The sequence below is a fragment of the Anser cygnoides genome, chromosome 28, assembly GCF_040182565.1.
Source record: "Anser cygnoides isolate HZ-2024a breed goose chromosome 28, Taihu_goose_T2T_genome, whole genome shotgun sequence".
NCBI lineage: Eukaryota > Metazoa > Chordata > Aves > Anseriformes > Anatidae > Anser > Anser cygnoides.
The window spans coordinates 3,902,870-3,925,187 of record NC_089900.1 but is presented as its reverse complement, the minus strand read 5'-3'; the positions used below and the strand labels follow the sequence as shown (position 1 = coordinate 3,925,187).

The 22,318-nt window shown below is 51.6% G+C and overlaps 1 protein-coding gene across 1 annotated transcript; it reads right to left on the bottom strand.

Annotated features, from left to right (window-relative positions):
• Window positions 1-1,025: 1,025 nt before the first annotated feature.
• LOC136787190 (olfactory receptor 14C36-like) lies at window positions 1,026-21,658 on the bottom strand. Its single transcript, XM_066984322.1, has 2 exons — window positions 20,408-21,658; window positions 1,026-1,151 (listed from the first exon to the last, which is right to left on the bottom strand). The coding sequence occupies exons 1-2, from the start codon at window positions 21,308-21,310 to the stop codon at window positions 1,026-1,028; spliced, it is 1,029 nt and encodes a 342-aa protein (XP_066840423.1). The 5' UTR covers window positions 21,311-21,658.
• Window positions 21,659-22,318: the final 660 nt, after the last annotated feature.

Genomic DNA, 22,318 nt, shown 5'->3' with positions numbered 1-22,318 from the left:
GAGCGAACGGCTGTGTGGTGTTTAGCTGCCAGCCGGGTTAAACCACAACAGTCCTTTTGGCGCCCAACGTGGGGCACGAAGGGTTGAGATATCGACAAATCTGACCAGAGTGTGTTAAACTAAAATTGGTATAAGTATTGGACCTGCTTAATAGTTGCTAGTCACGATGTTGATTGCCTTAATCTCCAGTCTGCTGTACCTGTATTCCAAATTGAGTTTTATGGTGCGTTACTTTCTGTATGTGCTCCCTGTTGCACTGTTTATCCTTTCCGGGCCCTGGTTTAAGATTGTTATGGTACTGTGCGGTGTAGCAATGGCTTATGAAATGATGAAATATCTGGTCACGACTTTAACCTGGTATTTGTACTCAGCACTGACGTCGACTCTATACTTTGGAAACCATATCTCGGAAACTATTAGCAATTACACCTATTGCCTGTTTTCGTTAGGGAGCCAATCTGTGAAGGGGACAGGGGAAGACATGTTTCCCTACCTGTTCACTCTCCCTTTCGCCTTCACCACCACCCTCTTATCCCCCGAGCTAGTTACGGTGGTTCTCCGAGATGTTGAATATCCTTGGGATACTCAGACCAGCCTGCTCTTGTTGTTATGTCTCCTGAATGCGCTTCAGATTTTGTGGAGGGTTAAACAACTACTTAGGAATCTCATCCGGAGATCTGTCTTGAGGCGGGATAGTTGCGAGTGGCAGGGAGTGTGGGAGGATATGGGCAGGTTTCTAGAGCAGTGGTCACCTCCAGTGTTTTGGACATTCACCCCTGAACAACTGCAAAATCCTAAAAAGCTGGCGGAATGCTTGAAAAAAAGGTGTCATGACTCTGGCAGTTCCAAAGTGACACAAATCACTGTAGCGTGCTGGGGTCTGGCTTGTGCCTATCGAGCTGCAATTGATGCTACTAGCAACCTAGCTCCAGCTCCTGCAGCCGCTCCAGTTCCAGCTCCTGCAGCCGCTCCAGCTCCTGCAGCCGCTCCAGTTCCAGCTCCTGCAGCCGCTCCAGCTCCTGCAGCTACTCCAGCTCCAGCTCCTGCAGCCGCTCCAGCTCCCGCCCCTGCAGCCGCTCCAGCTCTAGCTCCCGTAGCCACTCCAGCCCCTGCAGCAGCTCCAGCTCCTGCAGCTGCTCCCACTCCTGTGTCTGGGTCAGAGAAACGAGCCGTAGCAGTGCAAGTTGACCCCGCAGAGGGTATTCCAACCCCTGTGGCAGACCCTGCGTCTGGGTCAGAGAAACGAGCTGTAGCAGTGCAAGTTGCCCCTGTAGACAAGGTGAAAAAATGGTATAGAGGCTCAGGTCGTTTAAAACGCAGACAGTCTTCTGCTAAGTCTGGGCATAGTGAAGACGAGGCTGGGCCATCAAAGGTGCAGGAGACTGAAGATGAGGATGAGGATGTCGGAAAATCAACAGTAACTACCCGGACTCTACACTGGCCATCAAAGGTGCAGGAGACTGAAGATGAGGATGAGGATGTCGAAAAATCAACAGTAATTACCCGGACTCTATACCAGCGTGAGCTACGAGATGTGCGAAAAGATTTTGGTCGCTGTATAGGCGAGCAGCTTGTTACCTGGCTGCTCCGGTGCCTGGACACAGGAGCCAATTATGTGGAATTGGAGGGCAAGGAAGCCAGGCGGCTGGGATCCCTTGCTAGGGACGCATGCATTGACAAAGCAATTGGAGATGGAGCACAATCTCGCAGCCTCTGGAGGCGTCTCCTGTCAGCTGTGAAGGAAAGGTATCCCTTCAAGGAAGAACTTGTATGTTTACCAAGCAAATGGACCACCATGGAGAAAGGAATTCAGTACCTGAGGGAATTGGCCGTACGGGAAGTAATTTATAAGGACCTAGACGACGCACAAACATCCGCAGATCCAGATGCAGTCCGGTGTACACAACCCATGTGGCGGAAGTTTGTACAGAGTGCACCATCATCATATGCCAGCTCATTGGCAATACTAGCCTGGAAAACGGAGGAGAATCCCACAGTGAATGAAGTGACTAAAATACTCCGGCAGTACGAAGGAAATCTCTCCTCTTCCCTAAAGGCCTGTGTCTCAGCTGTGGAGAAACTCTCTGAAGAGGTCCACCAACTTAAAGAGAATTTATCTTCCCCTCCACCTGAACGAACCAGTGTCCACCAGCTAAAAGAGAATGCTTTGGAGAAACTTTCTGAAAAGATCCACCAACTTGAAGAAAGATTATCTTCCCCTCCACCTGAACGAAACAGTGTCCACCAGCTAAAAGAGAATACTTTGGAGAAACTTTCTGAAAAGATCCACCAACTTGAAGAGAGATTATTTTCCTCCCCACCTGTACAAACCAGTGTCTCAGCTATTAGGGGTAAACGTTCATCTATGCAAGGAAGACAATATGGTGGGCACACACACCGCGCCACCCTGTGGTTTTACCTACGTGACCATGGAGAGGACATGAGAAAATGGGATGGAAAATCTACTGCGACCCTAGAGGCACGGGTACGTGAATTGCAAAGGAAAACAATTGGGAAAAAGGAGTTCTCTGAAAGGTTTGCTGCTCCAACTTCCAGCAGGCAGTCCTTTAAACACAGAAATGAAGATTCTGACCAGGACTAGAGGGGCCCTGCCTCCAGCCAGGGGGAGGAAAGGGACAATCGAGTTTATTGGACTGTGTGGATTCGATGGCCTGGCACGTCAGACGCACAGAAGTATAAGGCTTTGGTAGACACCGGTGCACAATGTACTCTAATGCCATCAAGCTATAAAGGGCCAGAGCCCATCTGTATTTATGGTGTGACGGGGGAATCCCAGCAGTTAACTGTATTGGAGGCTGAAGTGAGTCTAACCGGTAATGAGTGGCAAAAGCACCGTATTGTGACTGGCCCAGATGCTCCGTGCATCCTTGGCATAGACTATCTTAGAAGAGGATATTTCAAGGACCCAAAAGGGTTCCGCTGGGCTTTTGGCATAGCTGCCTTGGAGACAGAGGACATTAAACAGTTGTCTACCTTGCCTGGTCTCTCAGAGGACCCTTCTGTTGTGGGGTTGCTGAGGGTTGAAGAACAGCAAGTGCCGATCGCTACCACAACTGTGCACCGGCGGCAATATCGCACCAACCGAGACTCCCTGAGTCCCATCCATAAGCTAATTCGTCAACTGGAGAGCCAAGGAGTGATCAGCAAGACTCATTCACCTTTTAATAGTCCCATATGGCCAGTGCGAAAGTCTAATGGTGAGTGGAGACTAACAGTGGACTATCGTGGCCTGAACGAAGTCACGCCACCACTGAGTACTGCAGTGCCGGACATGCTAGAACTCCAATATGAACTGGAATCAAAGGCAGCCAAGTGGTATGCCACAACTGATATCACTAATGCATTTTTCTCCATCCCTCTAGCAGCACAGTGCAGGCCACAGTTTGCTTTCACTTGGAGGGGAGTCCAATATACTTGGAATCGGCTGCCCCAGGGGTGGAAACACAGCCCTACCATTTGCCATGGACTGATCCAGTCTGCGCTGGAGCAGGGGGAAGCTCCTGAACACCTGCAGTACATCGATGACATCATTGTGTGGGGTGACACTGCAGAAGAAGTTTTCGAGAAAGGGAAGAAAATAGTCCAAATCCTTCTGAAGGCCGGTTTTGCCATAAAACAGAATAAAGTTAAAGGACCTGCACGAGAGATCCAGTTTTTAGGAATTAAATGGCAAGATGGACGTTGTCAAATCCCAATGGATGTGATCAACAAGATAACAGCTATGTCTCCACCAACTAGCAAAAAAGAAACACAAACTTTCCTAGGTGTCGTGGGGTTTTGGAGAATGCATATTCCAAATTACAGTCTGATTGTAAACCCGCTCTACCAAGTAACCCGTAAGAAGAATGCTTTTGAATGGGGCCCTGAGCAACGACAAGCCTTTGAACAAATTAAGCAGGAAATAGTTCATGCAGTAGCCCTCGGGCCAGTCCGAACAGGACCAGATGTAAAGAATGTGCTCTACACCGCGGCCGGGGAGAATGGTCCCACCTGGAGCCTCTGGCAGAAAGAACCTGGGGAAACTCGAGGTCGACCCCTGGGATTTTGGAGTCGGGGATACAGAGGATCTGAAGCCCGCTATACTCCAACTGAAAAGGAGATATTGGCAGCATATGAAGGAGTTCGATCTGCTTCGGAAGTGGTCGGTACTGAAGCGCAGCTCCTCCTGGCACCCCGACTGCCGGTACTAGGCTGGATGTTCAAAGGAAGGGTCCCCTCTACGCATCATGCAACTGATGCTACATGGAGCAAGTGGGTTGCACTGATTACTCAGCGGGCTCGAATAGGAAACCCCAGTCGCCCAGGAATCTTGGAGGTGATTATGGACTGGCCAGAAGGCAAATACTTTGGGATATCATCAGAGGAGGAGGTGGTTCGTGCTGAAGAAGCCCCCCTGTACAACAAGCTACCGGAAAATGAGAAGAAATATGCCTTGTTCACTGACGCGTCCTGTCGTATTGTGGGAAAGCATCGGAGATGGAAAGCTGCTGTATGGAGTCCTACACGACGAGTTGCAGAAGCTGCTGAGGGAGAAGGTGAATCGAGTCAGTTTGCAGAGGTAAAAGCCATTCAGCTGGCTTTAGATATTGCTGAACGAGAAAAGTGGCCAGTTCTCTATCTCTATACTGATTCATGGATGGTAGCAAATGCCCTGTGGGGGTGGTTACAGCAATGGAAGCAGAACAACTGGCAGCGCAGGGGCAAGCCCATCTGGGCTGCGGCATTGTGGCAAGATATTGCTGCCCGGGTAGAGAACCTGGTTGTAAAGGTACGCCATGTAGATGCTCATGTGCCCAAGAATCGGGCTGCTGAAGAACATCAAAACAACCAGCAGGTGGATCAGGCTGCTAAGATTGAAGTGGCTCAGGTGGACCTGGACTGGCAACATAAAGGTGAATTATTTATAGCCCGATGGGCCCATGACACCTCAGGCCATCAAGGTAGAGATGCAACCTACAGATGGGCTCGTGATCGAGGGGTGGACCTGACCATGAACACTATAGCACAGGTTATTCATGACTGTGAAACATGTGCTGCAATCAAGCAAGCCAAACGGTCAAAACCTCTTTGGTATGGAGGACGATGGCTGAAATATAAATATGGAGAGGCCTGGCAGATTGATTACATCACACTCCCTCAAACCCGCAACGGCAAGCGCCACGTACTTACAATGGTGGAAGCAACCACCGGATGGCTGGAAACATATCCTGTGCCCCATGCCACCGCCCGGAACACTATCCTGGGCCTTGAAAAGCAAGTCTTATGGCGACATGGCACCCCAGAGAGAATTGAGTCAGACAACGGGACTCATTTCCGAAACAACCTTATAGACTCTTGGGCCAAAGAACATGGTATTGAGTGGGTGTATCACATCCCCTATCATGCACCAGCCTCTGGAAAAGTTGAACGATACAATGGACTGTTGAAGACTACACTGAAAGCAATGGGTGCTGGGACATTCAAAAATTGGGATACACATTTGGCAAAGGCCACCTGGTTAGTCAATACCAGGGGATCTGCCAACCGAGCTGGACCTGCCCAATCAAACCTGTTATGCACTGTAGAAGGGGATAAAGTTCCTGTAGTGCACGTAAGAAACATGCTGGGTAAAACAGTCTGGGCTACTCCTGCCTCAGGAAAAGGCAAACCCATTCGTGGAATTGCTTTTGCTCAGGGACCTGGATGCACTTGGTGGGTAATGCAAAAGAATGGGGAGGTCCGGTGTGTACCTCAAGGGGATTTGATACTGGGTGAGAATAGCCCATGAGTTGAATTGTAGTATGTTAATTATTATATAATAATGTATGTCATCACTACCATGATTGCTATATATCGTAGATGAAAATGGTGATTAATTAGAATGTATTGGACAGAGTGTAACCTGAGCATGACATAAATGGTATGGAATAAGGGGTGGATATCTGTCCTGGTTCCAGTTAGGACAGAGTTAATTTTTCCTCATAGTAGCTGGTAGGGTGCTATGTTTTGGATTAGGATGAGAAGAGCGCTGATAACATGCTGATGTTTTAATTGTTGTAGAGCAGTGCTTACACCAAGCCAAGGACTTTTCGGCTTCTCGCTCTGTCCTGCCAGCGAGCAGGCTAGGGGTGCAGCAGGAGCTGGGAGGGGACAGACCCAGGACAGCTGACCCAAACTGGCCAAAGGGGTATTCCATACCATCTGACGTCATGCTAAACAATATATAGGGGTGGCTGGCCGGGGTGGGGGGGCCGGCTGCTCGGGGATAGGCTGGGCGTCGGTCAGCGGGTGGTGAGCAATTGCGTTGTGCATCACTTGTTTTCTTACATTATTATTATTAATACTATTATCATTATCACTATTATTATTATTATTGTTATTATTATATTCCTGTCTTAATAAACTGTCTTTATCTCAACTCACAGGCTTCACTTTCCCGTTTCTCTCCCCCATCCCAGAGAGGGAGGGGGGAGGGTGAGCGAACGGCTGTGTGGTGTTTAGCTGCCAGCCGGGTTAAACCACAACAGTCTTCTGAGGCCCTATTCAAGGCCTCCTGCCTGCTGCACCTACAGCACAAGAACCATTACTTCTCCGTATTATGCAGATTGACCTGATGGGTCTGTTCATATTAATCCCTTTTAAATTCACTAGATGGAAGGGGACATATTCCCAGACTGGGGCAAGCTGCTGGGCTCTGCCACAGCCACTCAAAATCACCTGCTCTTGAGTCTTTCAGCCTCAGTTTATCGCACATGGACCAAAATGATTTTCTTGGGGGTCTCAATGGCCATTTCAAGTGTAGTTAACTCCAGGAATCCACTGGAACGTGTGCCAGGATGCATGGTGCCAGCCCACAGGAATCCTTCACACAACCTACAGACTTGTCCAGGCCATAGTCTCAAGTTCCCAGACTGCAGTGGCTGCCTTCCAATGATTATGACCTATGTTAGACTCCTAGAACCATGGAACCATAGAATCATGTAGATTGGAAAAGACCTCTCAGATCATCAAGTTCAACCGTTAACCTAACAATGCCACGTCTACCACTAAACCATGTCCCTAAGCACCACATCTGTATGTCTTGTGAATACCTCCAGAGATGACCACTCCACCACATCGCTGGGCAGCCCGTTCCAATGTATCACAACCCTTTCAGGGAAGACGTTTTTCCCAATATACAACCTAAACGTCCCCTGGTGCAACATGAGGCCATTTCTTCTTGTCCTCTCGTTGAGCCGTGGGGGACACCACTTGTGACTGGCTGCCAATTGGATTTAACTCTGGGAAACAGAGTCAAAACCTTTACTAAACCTTAGGCAGACAACATCCACAGCCTCTCCCTCATCCACTAAGTGCATCACCTTTTCGTAGGAGAACAGGTTCGTCAAACAGGACCTGCCTTCCATAAATCCATGCTGACTGGGCCTGATCACCTGTATGTTGTCCTGTATATGCAGTAGGATGGCACACAAGATTATCTGCACCGTAACCTTCCCCGGCACCAAAGTCAGACGGACAGGCTTGTAGTTCACTGGGTCCTCCTTTGGGCCTTTCCTGTAGATGGGCGTCACATTTGCTAACCGACAGTTGACTGGGACCTCCCCTGCTCATCTTCCACACACTCCAGAGACCTCCTAGACTATTTCCTCTCTGCTGTGTTGTCTTTCCAGAAGACATCTTGGAAACTGAAGACCCCAACCAGACTGTATTTTCAGTGACCAAGTCAGTATCGGCCAGTGTGTGAGTGGCTCTAAGACACTGGATGCACTCCATGCACTCCAGTCTTTGATTCAATAACCTGCAGTGCTCTAGGACAGAAGTCACTGAGCACAAGCCAACATGTCAAAGCTCTTTTGTGTTTGTATAAAGCATTCCCATACTTCAAACTCACCTCTAGAAGAGCCCGAAACACTCCAGGCACCCACAATTGACATAAGCAATGGCAGCATTACTGCAGGCTGCTGCAAGGAGTCCCAGAAGTGCCTTTCCGTGATGACCAGCTCTGGAGAAGGCCTTGGGTTGCTTAGCTTGGATGGAATGCCCGTGGATATTGGAAAGCAAGAGAACCAAGGCTTTGCACATCTCTGGGCCCCAAGGGCAGATGCCACTCACAGACATTGCCTGGGTGACATGTGGCAGCGATAGCTCCTGCCGAGAGGCAAAACCCCTCTCTCAACAGAAGGGATGAGGAACAAAGCCTTCATCCCATTTGGCTGATCTCACAGTGATACCCAGGCACAAAGCTGCCAGGCTGTCACCATGACTGTGGCAGTGTGCCGCTCTGTCAAGCAACTAGTAGCATTTCATGAGAATTCAGCCCTAGTGCTTATTCTGCAACTAAATGTTGCTTTTCTAACCCTGTCAGGCTTGCCATGCTTACGACCTTTTCTTTGTGGTGTCTCTTTCCTAGGGAGGAATAACACCAAGCACCTGTACAGGATGAGTAGAGGGGGAGGATCACCTCCCTTGGCCTGCTGGCAACACCCTTCCGAATGCACCCCAGGATCCCGTTGGCCTTCTTGGCCACAAGGGCACACTGCTGACTCATGCTCAGCCTGCTGTCCACCAGGACTCCCAGATCCTTCTTTGCAGAGCTGCTTTCCAGGAGGTCATTCCCAGCCCGTACTGGTGCTGGGGGTTATTCCACCCTAGGAAGGAGACAGGACCCTGCACTTGCCCTTGTTGAACTTCACGGGGTTCCTCTCAGCCTATCTCTCCAGCCTGTTGAGGTCCCTCTGTGGTATCAGCCACTCCTTCCAGCTTTGTGTCATAAGCAAAGTTTGTGAGGGTGCACTCTGTTACATCATTCACTTCACTGACGAGTAAGTTGAACAACAGAGAGGAACTTTGGCATGTCCTGCAGCCCTGCACACCCTGGCAGGGCAATTCCTGCTGTGGGAATTAGTCAGCGCAGTGTTTAGAGAGGGCCAGCCAGTGTTTGCTTTGTCTGCTTCCAAGTGTGTTCCCCAGGAGGAACCCTGCTGCCTTCCAGGAGCTGTGAGCCCAGGAGCCCCAGGGGCAAATGAAGGGAGCCTGGTGGGGGGCAGAGCAAGGGAGGCCTTGGGCTGGGCCTGTGCTGCTGAGCTGGGCCGGGCTCCTGGGCCCAAGGGGAGCTCCTGGCAAGCGGGCAGCGCTGCAGAGAGCCAGCTCTGCCCAGGAGCAGCTCCTGTGCCCAGCGCAGCAGGGCTGGGGGCACTGCCTGCAGAGACAGAGTGGGTAAAGGCAGGCAGAAGTGGCAGGATGCACAGAGCTCGCTGGGGGAGAACACTTGCCAGCCCTGACCCCGGTAAGTCTCTGGCTGGAGGGCAATGCAGCCGCAGCTCCTGGAGGAAGGAGAAGCCGCGGGTGCAGGCAGGGGTGCCCAGGGCTGTGGTGCAGAGCAGGGTCCCTGCTGTGCCCCAGGGGCTGTGTGCCGGGGCAGGGCCTCTGCCGCCTGCCAGGCTCAGCACTCAGCCTGCGCGGGGAGCTGCCCAGGGCGCTGCGGGGAGAAGCTGCGGGTGGAAGGAGCCCCCCCGGCAGGGCAGGGCAGGGTCCTGCTGCTGGCGGGAGGCTGCTGCCTGGGGCAGGCTGCTTTCAGTTCCACAGCACAACTGGTATATATCTAAGGTGAGAAGACAATCAGGGGTTAGATACTTTAGGCTCAGCTTTCCAGACTATTTGCTTTCAGTTTTTTCTTTTTTGTCTCTGTGGGAGTAGATATAGAGGCTGCTTTTTCCAAGAAGAGTCTTATACGCCTAAGCCTTCCCACTGAGGGTTACAAGGACCCCCAACAATTCCCTTGCCTGCCCTTCAGCCCAGAAAAAGCTCCACCACCACACATGCAGTGTCAGCAGGGTCTGTGTGACCTGGTCTCTGGGACGTGCCCCCAGTGAGCTGCCCCTGGGCAGAGCCCTGCTGCCAGGAGGTGTCTGCAGGGCAGAGCTGAGCACCCAGCGGGTGGGATGGGGGCTGTGACCTGCAGGCAGGAGGCGTGGGGACAGAGACCCAGCTGCAGGCAGGGACAGCTGCAGGCAGTAGAGCCATGGGCAGGGAGTGAGCGGGAGCTGCTCCCAGAAGCAACATGGGACAGGGGATTTGGGCACCTGCCCTGCCGACGCCTTCTTCATATAAACTCCTTAGCTTCTTTTCTCATCTAATAATAATGTGTTGTGGTTTAACCCAGCTGGCAGCTAAGCACCACACAGCCGTTCGCTCACCCTCCCCCCTCCCTCTCTGGGATGGGGGAGAGAAACGGGAAAGTGAAGCCTGTGAGTTGAGATGAAGACAGTTTATTAAGACAGGAAAATAATAATAACAATAATAATAATAATAGTGATAATGGTAATAGTATTAACAATAATAATGTGTAAGAAAACAAGTGATGCACAATGCAATTGCTCACCACCCGCTGACCGATGCCCAGCCTATTCCCGAGCAGCCGGCCCCCCCACCCCGGCCAGCCACCCCTATATATTGTTTAGCATGACGTCAGATGGTATGGAATACCCCTTTGGCCAGTTTGGGTCAGCTGTCCTGGGTCTGTCCCCTCCCAGCTCCTGCTGCACCCCCAGCCTGCTCGCTGGCAGGACAGAGCAAGAAGCCAAAAAGTCCTTGGCCTGGTGTAAACACTGCTCTGCAACAATTAAAACATCAGCATGTTATCAGCGCTCTTCTCATCCTAATCCAAAACATAGCACCCTACCAGCTACTATGAGCTACTTAACTCTGTCCTAACTGGAACCAGGACAGATATCCACCCCTTATTCCATACCATTTATGTCATGCTCAGGTTACACTCTGTCCAATACATTCTAATTAATCACCATTTTCATCTATGATATATAGCAATCATGGTAGTGATGACATACATTATTATATAATAATTAACATACTACAATTCAACTCATGGGCTATTCTCACCCAGTATCAAATCCCCTTGAGGTACACACCGGACCTCCCCATTCTTTTGCATTACCCACCAAGTGCATCCAGGTCCCTGAGCAAAAGCAATTCCACGAATGGGTTTGCCTTTTCCTGAGGCAGGAGTAGCCCAGACTGTTTTACCCAGCATGTTTCTTACGTGCACTACAGGAACTTTATCCCCTTCTACAGTGCGTAACAGGTTTGATTGGGCAGGTCCAGCTCGGTTGGCAGATCCCCTGGTATTGACTAACCAGGTGGCCTTTGCCAAATGTGTATCCCAATTTTTGAATGTCCCAGCACCCATTGCTTTCAGTGTAGTCTTCAACAGTCCATTGTATCGTTCAACTTTTCCAGAGGCTGGTGCATGATAGGGGATGTGATACACCCACTCAATACCATGTTCTTTGGCCCAAGTGTCTATAAGGTTGTTTCGGAAATGAGTCCCGTTGTCTGACTCAATTCTCTCTGGGGTGCCATGTCGCCATAAGACTTGCTTTTCAAGGCCCAGGATAGTGTTCCGGGCGGTGGCATGGGGCACAGGATATGTTTCCAGCCATCCGGTGGTTGCTTCCACCATTGTAAGTACGTGGCGCTTGCCGTTGCGGGTTTGAGGGAGTGTGATGTAATCAATCTGCCAGGCCTCTCCATATTTATATTTCAGCCATCGTCCTCCATACCAAAGAGGTTTTGACCGTTTGGCTTGCTTGATTGCAGCACATGTTTCACAGTCATGAATAACCTGTGCTATAGTGTCCATGGTCAGGTCCACCCCTCGATCACGAGCCCATCTGTAGGTTGCATCTCTACCTTGATGGCCTGAGGTGTCATGGGCCCATCGGGCTATAAATAATTCACCTTTATGTTGCCAGTCCAGGTCCACCTGAGCCACTTCAATCTTAGCAGCCTGATCCACCTGCTGGTTGTTTTGGTGTTCTTCAGTAGCCCGATTCTTGGGCACATGAGCATCTACATGGCGTACCTTTACAACCAGGTTCTCTACCCGGGCAGCAATATCTTGCCACAATGCCGCAGCCCAGATGGGCTTGCCCCTGCGCTGCCAGTTGTTCTGCTTCCATTGCTGTAACCACCCCCACAGGGCATTTGCTACCATCCATGAATCAGTATAGAGATAGAGAACTGGCCACTTTTCTCGTTCAGCAATATCTAAAGCCAGCTGAATGGCTTTTACCTCTGCAAACTGACTCGATTCACCTTCTCCCTCAGCAGCTTCTGCAACTCGTCGTGTAGGACTCCATACAGCAGCTTTCCATCTCCGATGCTTTCCCACAATACGACAGAACGCGTCAGTGAACAAGGCATATTTCTTCTCATTTTCCGGTAGCTTGTTGTACAGGGGGGCTTCTTCAGCACGAACCACCTCCTCCTCTGATGATATCCCAAAGTATTTGCCTTCTGGCCAGTCCATAATCACCTCCAAGATTCCTGGGCGACTGGGGTTTCCTATTCGAGCCCGCTGAGTAATCAGTGCAACCCACTTGCTCCATGTAGCATCAGTTGCATGATGCGTAGAGGGGACCCTTCCTTTGAACATCCAGCCTAGTACCGGCAGTCGGGGTGCCAGGAGGAGCTGCGCTTCAGTACCGACCACTTCCGAAGCAGATCGAACTCCTTCATATGCTGCCAATATCTCCTTTTCAGTTGGAGTATAGCGGGCTTCAGATCCTCTGTATCCCCGACTCCAAAATCCCAGGGGTCGACCTCGAGTTTCCCCAGGTTCTTTCTGCCAGAGGCTCCAGGTGGGACCATTCTCCCCGGCCGCGGTGTAGAGCACATTCTTTACATCTGGTCCTGTTCGGACTGGCCCGAGGGCTACTGCATGAACTATTTCCTGCTTAATTTGTTCAAAGGCTTGTCGTTGCTCAGGGCCCCATTCAAAAGCATTCTTCTTACGGGTTACTTGGTAGAGCGGGTTTACAATCAGACTGTAATTTGGAATATGCATTCTCCAAAACCCCACGACACCTAGGAAAGTTTGTGTTTCTTTTTTGCTAGTTGGTGGAGACATAGCTGTTATCTTGTTGATCACATCCATTGGGATTTGACAACGTCCATCTTGCCATTTAATTCCTAAAAACTGGATCTCTCGTGCAGGTCCTTTAACTTTATTCTGTTTTATGGCAAAACCGGCCTTCAGAAGGATTTGGACTATTTTCTTCCCTTTCTCGAAAACTTCTTCTGCAGTGTCACCCCACACAATGATGTCATCGATGTACTGCAGGTGTTCAGGAGCTTCCCCCTGCTCCAGCGCAGACTGGATCAGTCCATGGCAAATGGTAGGGCTGTGTTTCCACCCCTGGGGCAGCCGATTCCAAGTATATTGGACTCCCCTCCAAGTGAAAGCAAACTGTGGCCTGCACTGTGCTGCTAGAGGGATGGAGAAAAATGCATTAGTGATATCAGTTGTGGCATACCACTTGGCTGCCTTTGATTCCAGTTCATATTGGAGTTCTAGCATGTCCGGCACTGCAGTACTCAGTGGTGGCGTGACTTCGTTCAGGCCACGATAGTCCACTGTTAGTCTCCACTCACCATTAGACTTTCGCACTGGCCATATGGGACTATTAAAAGGTGAATGAGTCTTGCTGATCACTCCTTGGCTCTCCAGTTGACGAATTAGCTTATGGATGGGACTCAGGGAGTCTCGGTTGGTGCGATATTGCCGCCGGTGCACAGTTGTGGTAGCGATCGGCACTTGCTGTTCTTCAACCCTCAGCAACCCCACAACAGAAGGGTCCTCTGAGAGACCAGGCAAGGTAGACAACTGTTTAATGTCCTCTGTCTCCAAGGCAGCTATGCCAAAAGCCCAGCGGAACCCTTTTGGGTCCTTGAAATATCCTCTTCTAAGATAGTCTATGCCAAGGATGCACGGAGCATCTGGGCCAGTCACAATACGGTGCTTTTGCCACTCATTACCGGTTAGACTCACTTCAGCCTCCAATACAGTTAACTGCTGGGATCCCCCCGTCACACCATAAATACAGATGGGCTCTGGCCCTTTATAGCTTGATGGCATTAGAGTACATTGTGCACCGGTGTCTACCAAAGCCTTATACTTCTGTGCGTCTGACGTGCCAGGCCATCGAATCCACACAGTCCAATAAACTCGATTGTCCCTTTCCTCCCCCTGGCTGGAGGCAGGGCCCCTCTAGTCCTGGTCAGAATCTTCATTTCTGTGTTTAAAGGACTGCCTGCTGGAAGTTGGAGCAGCAAACCTTTCAGAGAACTCCTTTTTCCCAATTGTTTTCCTTTGCAATTCACGTACCCGTGCCTCTAGGGTCGCAGTAGATTTTCCATCCCATTTTCTCATGTCCTCTCCATGGTCACGTAGGTAAAACCACAGGGTGGCGCGGTGTGTGTGCCCACCATATTGTCTTCCTTGCATAGATGAACGTTTACCCCTAATAGCTGAGACACTGGTTTGTACAGGTGGGGAGGAAAATAATCTCTCTTCAAGTTGGTGGATCTTTTCAGAAAGTTTCTCCAAAGTATTCTCTTTTAGCTGGTGGACACTGTTTCGTTCAGGTGGAGGGGAGGATAATCTTTCTTCAAGTTGGTGGATCTTTTCAGAAAGTTTCTCCAAAGCATTCTCTTTTAGCTGGTGGACACTGGTTCGTTCAGGTGGAGGGGAAGATAAATTCTCTTTAAGTTGGTGGACCTCTTCAGAGAGTTTCTCCACAGCTGAGACACAGGCCTGTAGGGAAGAGGAGAGATTTCCTTCGTACTGCCGGAGTAATTTAGCCACTTCATTCACTGTGGGATTCTCCTCCGCTTTCCAGGCTATTATTGCCAATGAGCTGGCATATGATGATGGTGCACTCCGTACAAACTTCCGCCACATAGGTGGTGTACACTGGACTGCATCTGGATCTGCGGATGTTTGTGCGTCGTCTAGGTCCTTATAAATTACTTCCCGTACGGCCAATTCCCTCAGGTACTGAATTCCCTTCTCCATGGTGGTCCATTTGCCTGGTAGACATACAAGTTCTTCCTTGAAGGGATACCTTTCCTGCACAGCTGACAGGAGACGCCTCCAGAGGCTGCGAGATCGTGCTCCATCACCAATTGCTTTGTCAATGCATGCGTCCCTAGCAAGGGATCCCAGCCGCCTGGCTTCCTTGCCCTCTAATTCCACATAATTGGCTCCAGTGTCCCAGCACCGGAGCAGCCAGGTGACAAGCTGCTCACCTATACAGCGACCAAAATCTTTTCGCACATCTCGTAGCTCACGCTGGTATAGAGTCCGGGTAGTTACTGTTGATTTTTCGACATCCCCATCCTCATCTTCAGTCTCCTGCACCTTTGATGGCCCAGCCTCGTCTTCACTATGCCCAGACTTAGCAGAAGACTGTTTGCGTTCTAAACGACCTGAGCCTCTACACCATTTCTTCACCTTGTCTACAGGGGCAACTTGCACTGCTACAGCTCGTTTCTCTAACCCAGACACAGGGTCTGCCACAGGGGTTGGAATACCCTCTGCGGGGTCAACTTGCACTGCTACACCTCGTTTCTCTGACCCAGACACAGGAGTGGGAGCAGCTGCAGGAGCTGGAGCAGCTGCAGAAGCTGGAACTGGAGCGGCTGCAGGAGCTGGAACTGGAGCGGCTGCAGGAGCTGGAGCGGCTGCAGGAGCTGGAACTAGAACGGATGCAGGAGCTGGAGCTGGAGCGGCTGCAGGAGCTGCAGCTGGAGCGGCTGCAGGAGCTGGAACTGGAACGGCTGCAGGAGCTGCAGCTGGAGCGGCTGCAGGAGCTGGAACTGGAACGGCTGCAGGAGCTGCAGCTGGAGTGGCTGCAGGAGCTGGAGCGGCTGCAGGAGCTGGAGCTGCTGCAGGAGCTGCAGCTGGAGCAGCTGCAGGAGCTGGAACTGGAACGGCTGCAGGAGCTGCAGCTGGAGTGGCTGCAGGAGCTGGAACTGGAACGGCTGCAGGAGCTGCAGCTGGCGCGGCTGCAGGAGCTGGAACTGGAAAGGCTGCAGGAGCTGCAGCTGGCGCGGCTGCAGGAGCTGGAACTGGAACGGCTGCAGGAGCTGGAGCGGCTGCAGGAGCTGGAACTGGAACGGCTGCAGGAGCTGCAGCTGGAGTGGCTGCAGGAGCTGGAGCAGCTGCAGGAGCTGGAGCTGCTGCAGGAGCTGCAGCTGGAGCAGCTGCAGGAGCTGGAACTGGAACGGCTGCAGGAGCTGCAGCTGGAGTGGCTGCAGGAGCTGGAGCTGGAGCGGCTGCAGGAGCTGGAGCGGCTGCAGGAGCTGGAGCGGCTGCAGGAGCTGGAACTGGAATGGCTGCAGGAGCTGGAGCGGCTGCAGGAGCTGGAGCGGCTGCAGGAGCTGGAGCTAGGTTGCTAGTAGCATCAATTGCAGCTCGATAGGCACAAGCCAGACCCCAGCACGCTACAGTGATTTGTGTCACTTTGGAACTGCCAGAGTCATGACACCTTTTTTTCAAGCATTCCGCCAGCTTTTTAGGATTTTGCAGTTGTTCAGGGGTGAATGTCCAAAACACTGGAGGTGACCACTGCTCTAGAAACCTGCCCATATCCTCCCACACTCCCTGCCACTCGCAACTATCCCGCCTCAAGACAGATCTCCGGATGAGATTCCTAAGTAGTTGTTTAACCCTCCACAAAATCTGAAGCGCATTCAGGAGACATAACAACAAGAGCAGGCTGGTCTGAGTATCCCAAGGATATTCAACATCTCGGAGAACCACCGTAACTAGCTCGGGGGATAAGAGGGTGGTGGTGAAGGCGAAAGGGAGAGTGAACAGGTAGGGAAACATGTCTTCCCCTGTCCCCTTCACAGATTGGCTCCCTAACGAAAACAGGCAATAGGTGTAATTGCTAATAGTTTCCGAGATATGGTTTCCAAAGTATAGAGTCGACGTCAGTGCTGAGTACAAATACCAGGTTAAAGTCGTGGCCAGATATTTCATCATTTCATAAGCCATTGTTACACCGCACAGTACCATAACAATCTTAAACCAGGGCCCGGAAAGGATAAACAGTGCAACAGGGAGCACATACAGAAAGTAACGCACCATAAAACTCAATTTGGAATACAGGTACAGCAGACTGGAGATTAAGGCAATCAACATCGTGACTAGCAACTATTAAGCAGGTCCAATACTTATACCAATTTTAGTTTAACACACTCTGGTCAGATTTGTCGATATCTCAACCCTTCGAGCCCCACGTTGGGCGCCAAAAGGACTGTTGTGGTTTAACCCGGCTGGCAGCTAAACACCACACAGCCGTTCGCTCACCCTCCCCCCTCCCTCTCTGGGATGGGGGAGAGAAACGGGAAAGTGAAGCCTGTGAGTTGAGATAAAGACAGTTTATTAAGACAGGAATATAATAATAACAATAATAATAATAATAGTGATAATGATAATAGTATTAACAATAATAATGTGTAAGAAAACAAGTGATGCACAATGCAATTGCTCACCACCCGCTGACCGATGCCCAGCCTATTCCCGAGCAGCCGGCCCCCCCACCCCGGCCAGCCACCCCTATATATTGTTTAGCATGACGTCAGATGGTATGGAATACCCCTTTGGCCAGTTTGGGTCAGCTGTCCTGGGTCTGTCCCCTCCCAGCTCCTGCTGCACCCCCAGCCTGCTCGCTGGCAGGACAGAGCAAGAAGCCGAAAAGTCCTTGGCCTGGTGTAAACACTGCTCTGCAACAATTAAAACATCAGCATGTTATCAGCGCTCTTCTCATCCTAATCCAAAACATAGCACCCTACCAGCTACTATGAGCTACTTAACTCTGTCCTAACTGGAACCAGGACAGAGCTTCAGTCCATGGTGCTTTGTCTCCGCTGCTCCTTCCAGGTTACTCTCTTCCCTTCTCCAGTGTGGGGTCACTCCCATGGGATGCCATTCCCAAACTGATCCTACATGACCTCCCCACAGACAGCGGCTCATCAAGAAGAGCTTCAGTATGGATCTGTACCAAGCTGGGGAAAGTCTTTCAGGAATGGACTGCTCCTCTCCATGGGCTGCAGCTCCCACCAGAATTCTTGCTCCTGTGGTTGCTCCTTTCCATGGGCTGCAGCCTCCTTCAGGCCACATCCACCTGCTCCACCAGGGGCTCCTCCACGCATCTGCAGGGCTGCTTCTCTCACATTTTCTCACTCTTCTGCCAGCTGTTGTTGCACAAAGATTTTTTTTTTATATTTTCTAAAAAATATTATCAAAGATGCACAACTAGTGTCACTCGTTGGCTCAGCTTTGACCTGCAGCCAGCGGATCCCTTTTTGAGAGGGAGCTACTAGCTCTGATCTGAACTGGGGCAGCTCCTTTAGTCTCAATAAGCCACCTCCAGCAATTATTCCACATCTGGGGCAGCTCCTGGTCCCTTCTCACAGAGGCCACCCATGCAGCCCAATACATATGTTAGGGAAGAAAAGTATGTTGCAGAACTCCTAAAGAGGGTCCTTCAAAAAGGAAAATGCCCTTGCAGGATACGCTGATTTGAAGTAGTGGAAATAGTTAGTAGTAGAAATAGTAGTAGGAGAATAGTTCTTGTGCTGTAGGTGCAGCAGGCAATATGTCTTGGATTGTGCCTCAGAAGACTCAAGCAGATCAAATCTGGTTGATCCATGAACTAAACTAAGACAAACACTGTGAGCAGAGCGAAGGACACCGAGTGGTGCCCTAGCATAAAGGAGGATGCAAAGCACAGCTGTAAGAGGCGTCTTTCTTCTGCCACGACCGACGCAGGTTCGTCTGAAGTGAGAGCCAGAGCCCGGGACCCATGGAGTGAAGGTCCCTGGGCACAACTGCAGAAAGACTTTGCAAGACCTTTGCCAGTGACAGCTTGAAACACCAAATGCATCTTGGCAGTAGTAGGTCCTTTTGGCACAGGGGCAGATGTCCTCCCTGGCAACACCACCACGGAGGCCACCACTGCAAAGCTGCTGCGTGACACCGACTGCGTGACACCCCGGGGTCCAGAGAGGGGAGAGGGGAAGGGGAGAGGCAGGCCGTGGGGAGGGGGCTGGAGTGAGGTCACTGCCACTGCAGCAGCCTGACTGGCCCTCAGAAGGGCTGGCCGGCAGGCACTATGACATCATCCCGCGCATCAGAGAGCCCCTGGGCAGAAATGACGTCACTGCAGAGGGGAGGGCGAGGGGCTGGCAGAGCCCCATCGAGGGGCTGGCTGTGGGTCCCCTCTGCTACAGCCACCTGACGGCACGGGGCAGGCAGGAGGGCAGGCAGGGCTCGTGGCCGCCTTGCTCAGGACGAGCCCTGGGCGAGCTGGGTGAGAAATCTGTGCCTTAGCTCCAGCAAAAGCTCTTCTCTTTGCTCTTGACTTTTCTCGATAACACCACTTCCAGGTGAGCTCTGCCCTTGCTAAAACCATACCTCCACCTCCACCATAAATTTCTGTTTCAGAGCCTGTCCTTGCTGCCACACCCTGGCAGATCCTTTGTGGCCCCTCTCAGCACCCTGTCCCTGCAGCGTCCCAGCCCCACTGCCCCACACATGCTCCCACAGCCATGCTGCCAAGGCACCGCACATGGCAGTGCACATTCAGGGCTGGGTCAAGATCCCCCTGTTACAATCCCAATGGCACCCTCAGGGTCCCTTCCTGCCATGGCCCTCCTGCCTTTGCAGCCTCCTCCAGCCCATGGCCCCTGCCCTGACCCAGCCACGTCCCATGGAGGGCTCTCCAGACAATCCTGCTCCAGGTCTGCAGGGCTCTGGGCCAGGACAGAGGCCAACAGGGCTAGCCGTTCCCTCGACACAGGCCCCGAGCCTGGCTCTCCCAAATCCTTGCCCTCCGCCCACCTCGCGGCCCTCATCCCAGTCCAGTGGCAGCAGCCCCAGGGCAGTGCCCACCACAGGCTGCTTCAGGGCCCTGGGCACTGCCACCACAGCCCCAGCCCCTCTGAAGGGCACAGCAGCTCCCGGAGACACAGAGGGCTCAGCTCCACAGATGGGAACATCCATGGAACAAGCGTACAGAGGTCAGTGTACCATGCTGTGTCCCCTGCACTCCTCTGCAGCACATCCTCAGAGGCCCGCAGCCCCTCTGTGACATCCCTGGGGGTCCTCAGGCAGTTCCTGCTGCCCCAGGGCCAGGGCAGCCTGACCTGAGCTGCTGCAGCCAGAAAGGGGTTTGCTGGTCCCATTATGTCCTGCTCTGCTGAGAGTGGGGTCCAGACAAAGAATTTGCTGTAGGTTCGTTTATTTTGTTTAAATACACAGAGAGGCTGGCTCCTTGTTTATGCAGAGCCTCAGGGTCACAAAAGATATGTTGTTATTTAAGTACAAGGTCATGAAGAATGGCATTTCTCTGTGGAAAACATTATCACAAGGGGAAAATGAAAAAGAAAACCAAATTCATCTAGAAGTACAACCAGGCTTAGCCTGTCATGACATAAACCACAATTCAAGTGTAGAAGAAGACAAGAAGCAGTCTATAGCTGCTGAAAGGTCCAATCAATTTCCTGAGCAAATCCTGATAAACATCCATGACATCACTTTTCTAATGGCATTCTTGAGCTCCTGGTTTCTTATGCTATAGATGAGGGGGTTCACTGCTGGGGGCATGACTGCATATAGAACAGCCATTATCATGTCCAGGGATGGAGAGGAGATAGTGGGAGGCTTCAGGTAGGCAGATACACCAGTGCTAACCAGCAGGGAGACCACGACCAGGTGAGGGAGGCACGTGGAGAAGGCTTTGTGCCGGCCCTGCTCAGAGGGCATCCTCAGCACAGCCCTGAAGATCTGTACATAGGACAGCACGATGAATACAAAACACCCCAAAACCAGAAAACCACTGAATGTGAGAAGCCCAACTTCCCTGAGGTAGGAGTCTGAGCAGGAGAGCTTGAGGATCTGGGAGATTTCACAGAAGAACTGGTCCACAGCATTGCCTTGGCAGAGGGGCAGGGAAAATGTATTGGCAGTGTGCAGCAGAGCATAGAGAACCCCACTGCCCCAGGCAGCTGCTGCCATCTGGGCACAAGCTCTGTTGCCCAGGAGGCTCCCATAGTGCAGGGGCTTGCAGATGGCAACGTAGCGGTCGTAGGCCATGACGGTGAGAAGAAACAAATCTGCTGACATCAGAGAGGGAAAGAAAAAGACCTGTGCAACACATCCCGCATAGGAAATGGCCCTGGTGTCCCAGAGGGAATTGACCATGGCTTTGGGGAGAGTGGTGGAGATGCAGCCCAGGTCAAGGAGGGCGAGGTTGCGGAGGAAGAAGTACATGGGGGTGTGGAGGCGGTGGTCGCAGGCTACGGCGGTGAGGATGAGGCCGTTGCCCAGGAGGGCAGCCAGGTAGATGGCCAGGAAGAGCGCGAAGTGCAGGAGCCGCAGCTCCCGCGTGTCTGCAAATGCCAGCAGGAGGAACTCGGTGATGGAGCTGCTGTTGGACATCTGATCCTCCTGGACAAAGGGGACTACCCAAGAAAGAAAAGACAGTGATAATTAGGAGAGACGTCTCTGAGAAAAACCTACTCCACTTCTCACTGGAACCCCCGACAGTGACTTTCCCCTTTCCAAGACCTTTCTGCTGCTCTGTTGCTTGAGCTTTGGATGGTGCTGGAGGAAGGTGCTGCTGGGAGCAGGGGACCCTGCTGTGCACTTTGGAGGAGTCACGCCTGTCCTACAGGTCTAAGCATAAAGAAATCAGGAGTGATCTCTGATTAAATCTACCTCTGACGTATGTGGACTTCCCAGCATTACCACTCTCAACACTATAGACTGCCAAATGGCATTTGTGGTTTAATTTGTTCCAACTGCATGTGTGACACTCGGAAGAGTTTTTTTTTGATGGTAGAAAACCCTGGCATTTTTCATACATTCCAGGTGAGATTTTGTGAATGTCCTTAGCGTAGTGAGGATAGCCAGTCTGTCCATCTACCCTGGTCTCAGCCAGACTCCTCTAGGGCTCAGTCCAGTTGCCACATCGAGCTGCTCAATGACTGTGGTCTCAGGAATATCCGGGAAAATGATTCAGTGTTTTTCTTCCCCTTAGACTGCATTGTCCCAAGCCTCAGAGTTTAGAAGGGGGTTTGGGCACCTTTCCCCTAAGGACGGGTTTGCGTGGTGGGACCCAGAGGGTCAGAGCCTGAGCTGCAGCTGAAAGCCAGATCTGCAGGGAGCCCCAAAACAAGAACAGCAACAGTAGGTACAGGAACAGAGGGAAATATCACAGGGCTTCTGCCAGGTGAGGCAAGGCCAGGGAGGGACCAAACGGAACTCGGGAGAGTGCGCTCTACTGCAGGTCCTCCTGATGAGAGGTTATGAGTCATGTCCTGAAACCTGTGGGCTTGACGGTGGACAAGGAGGTGCCAGAATACTTTGCAGGCTCTGCTGCCTGCAGCTGGGTCTCTGTCCCCACACCTCCTGCCTGCAGGTCACAGCCCCCATCCCACCCGCCGG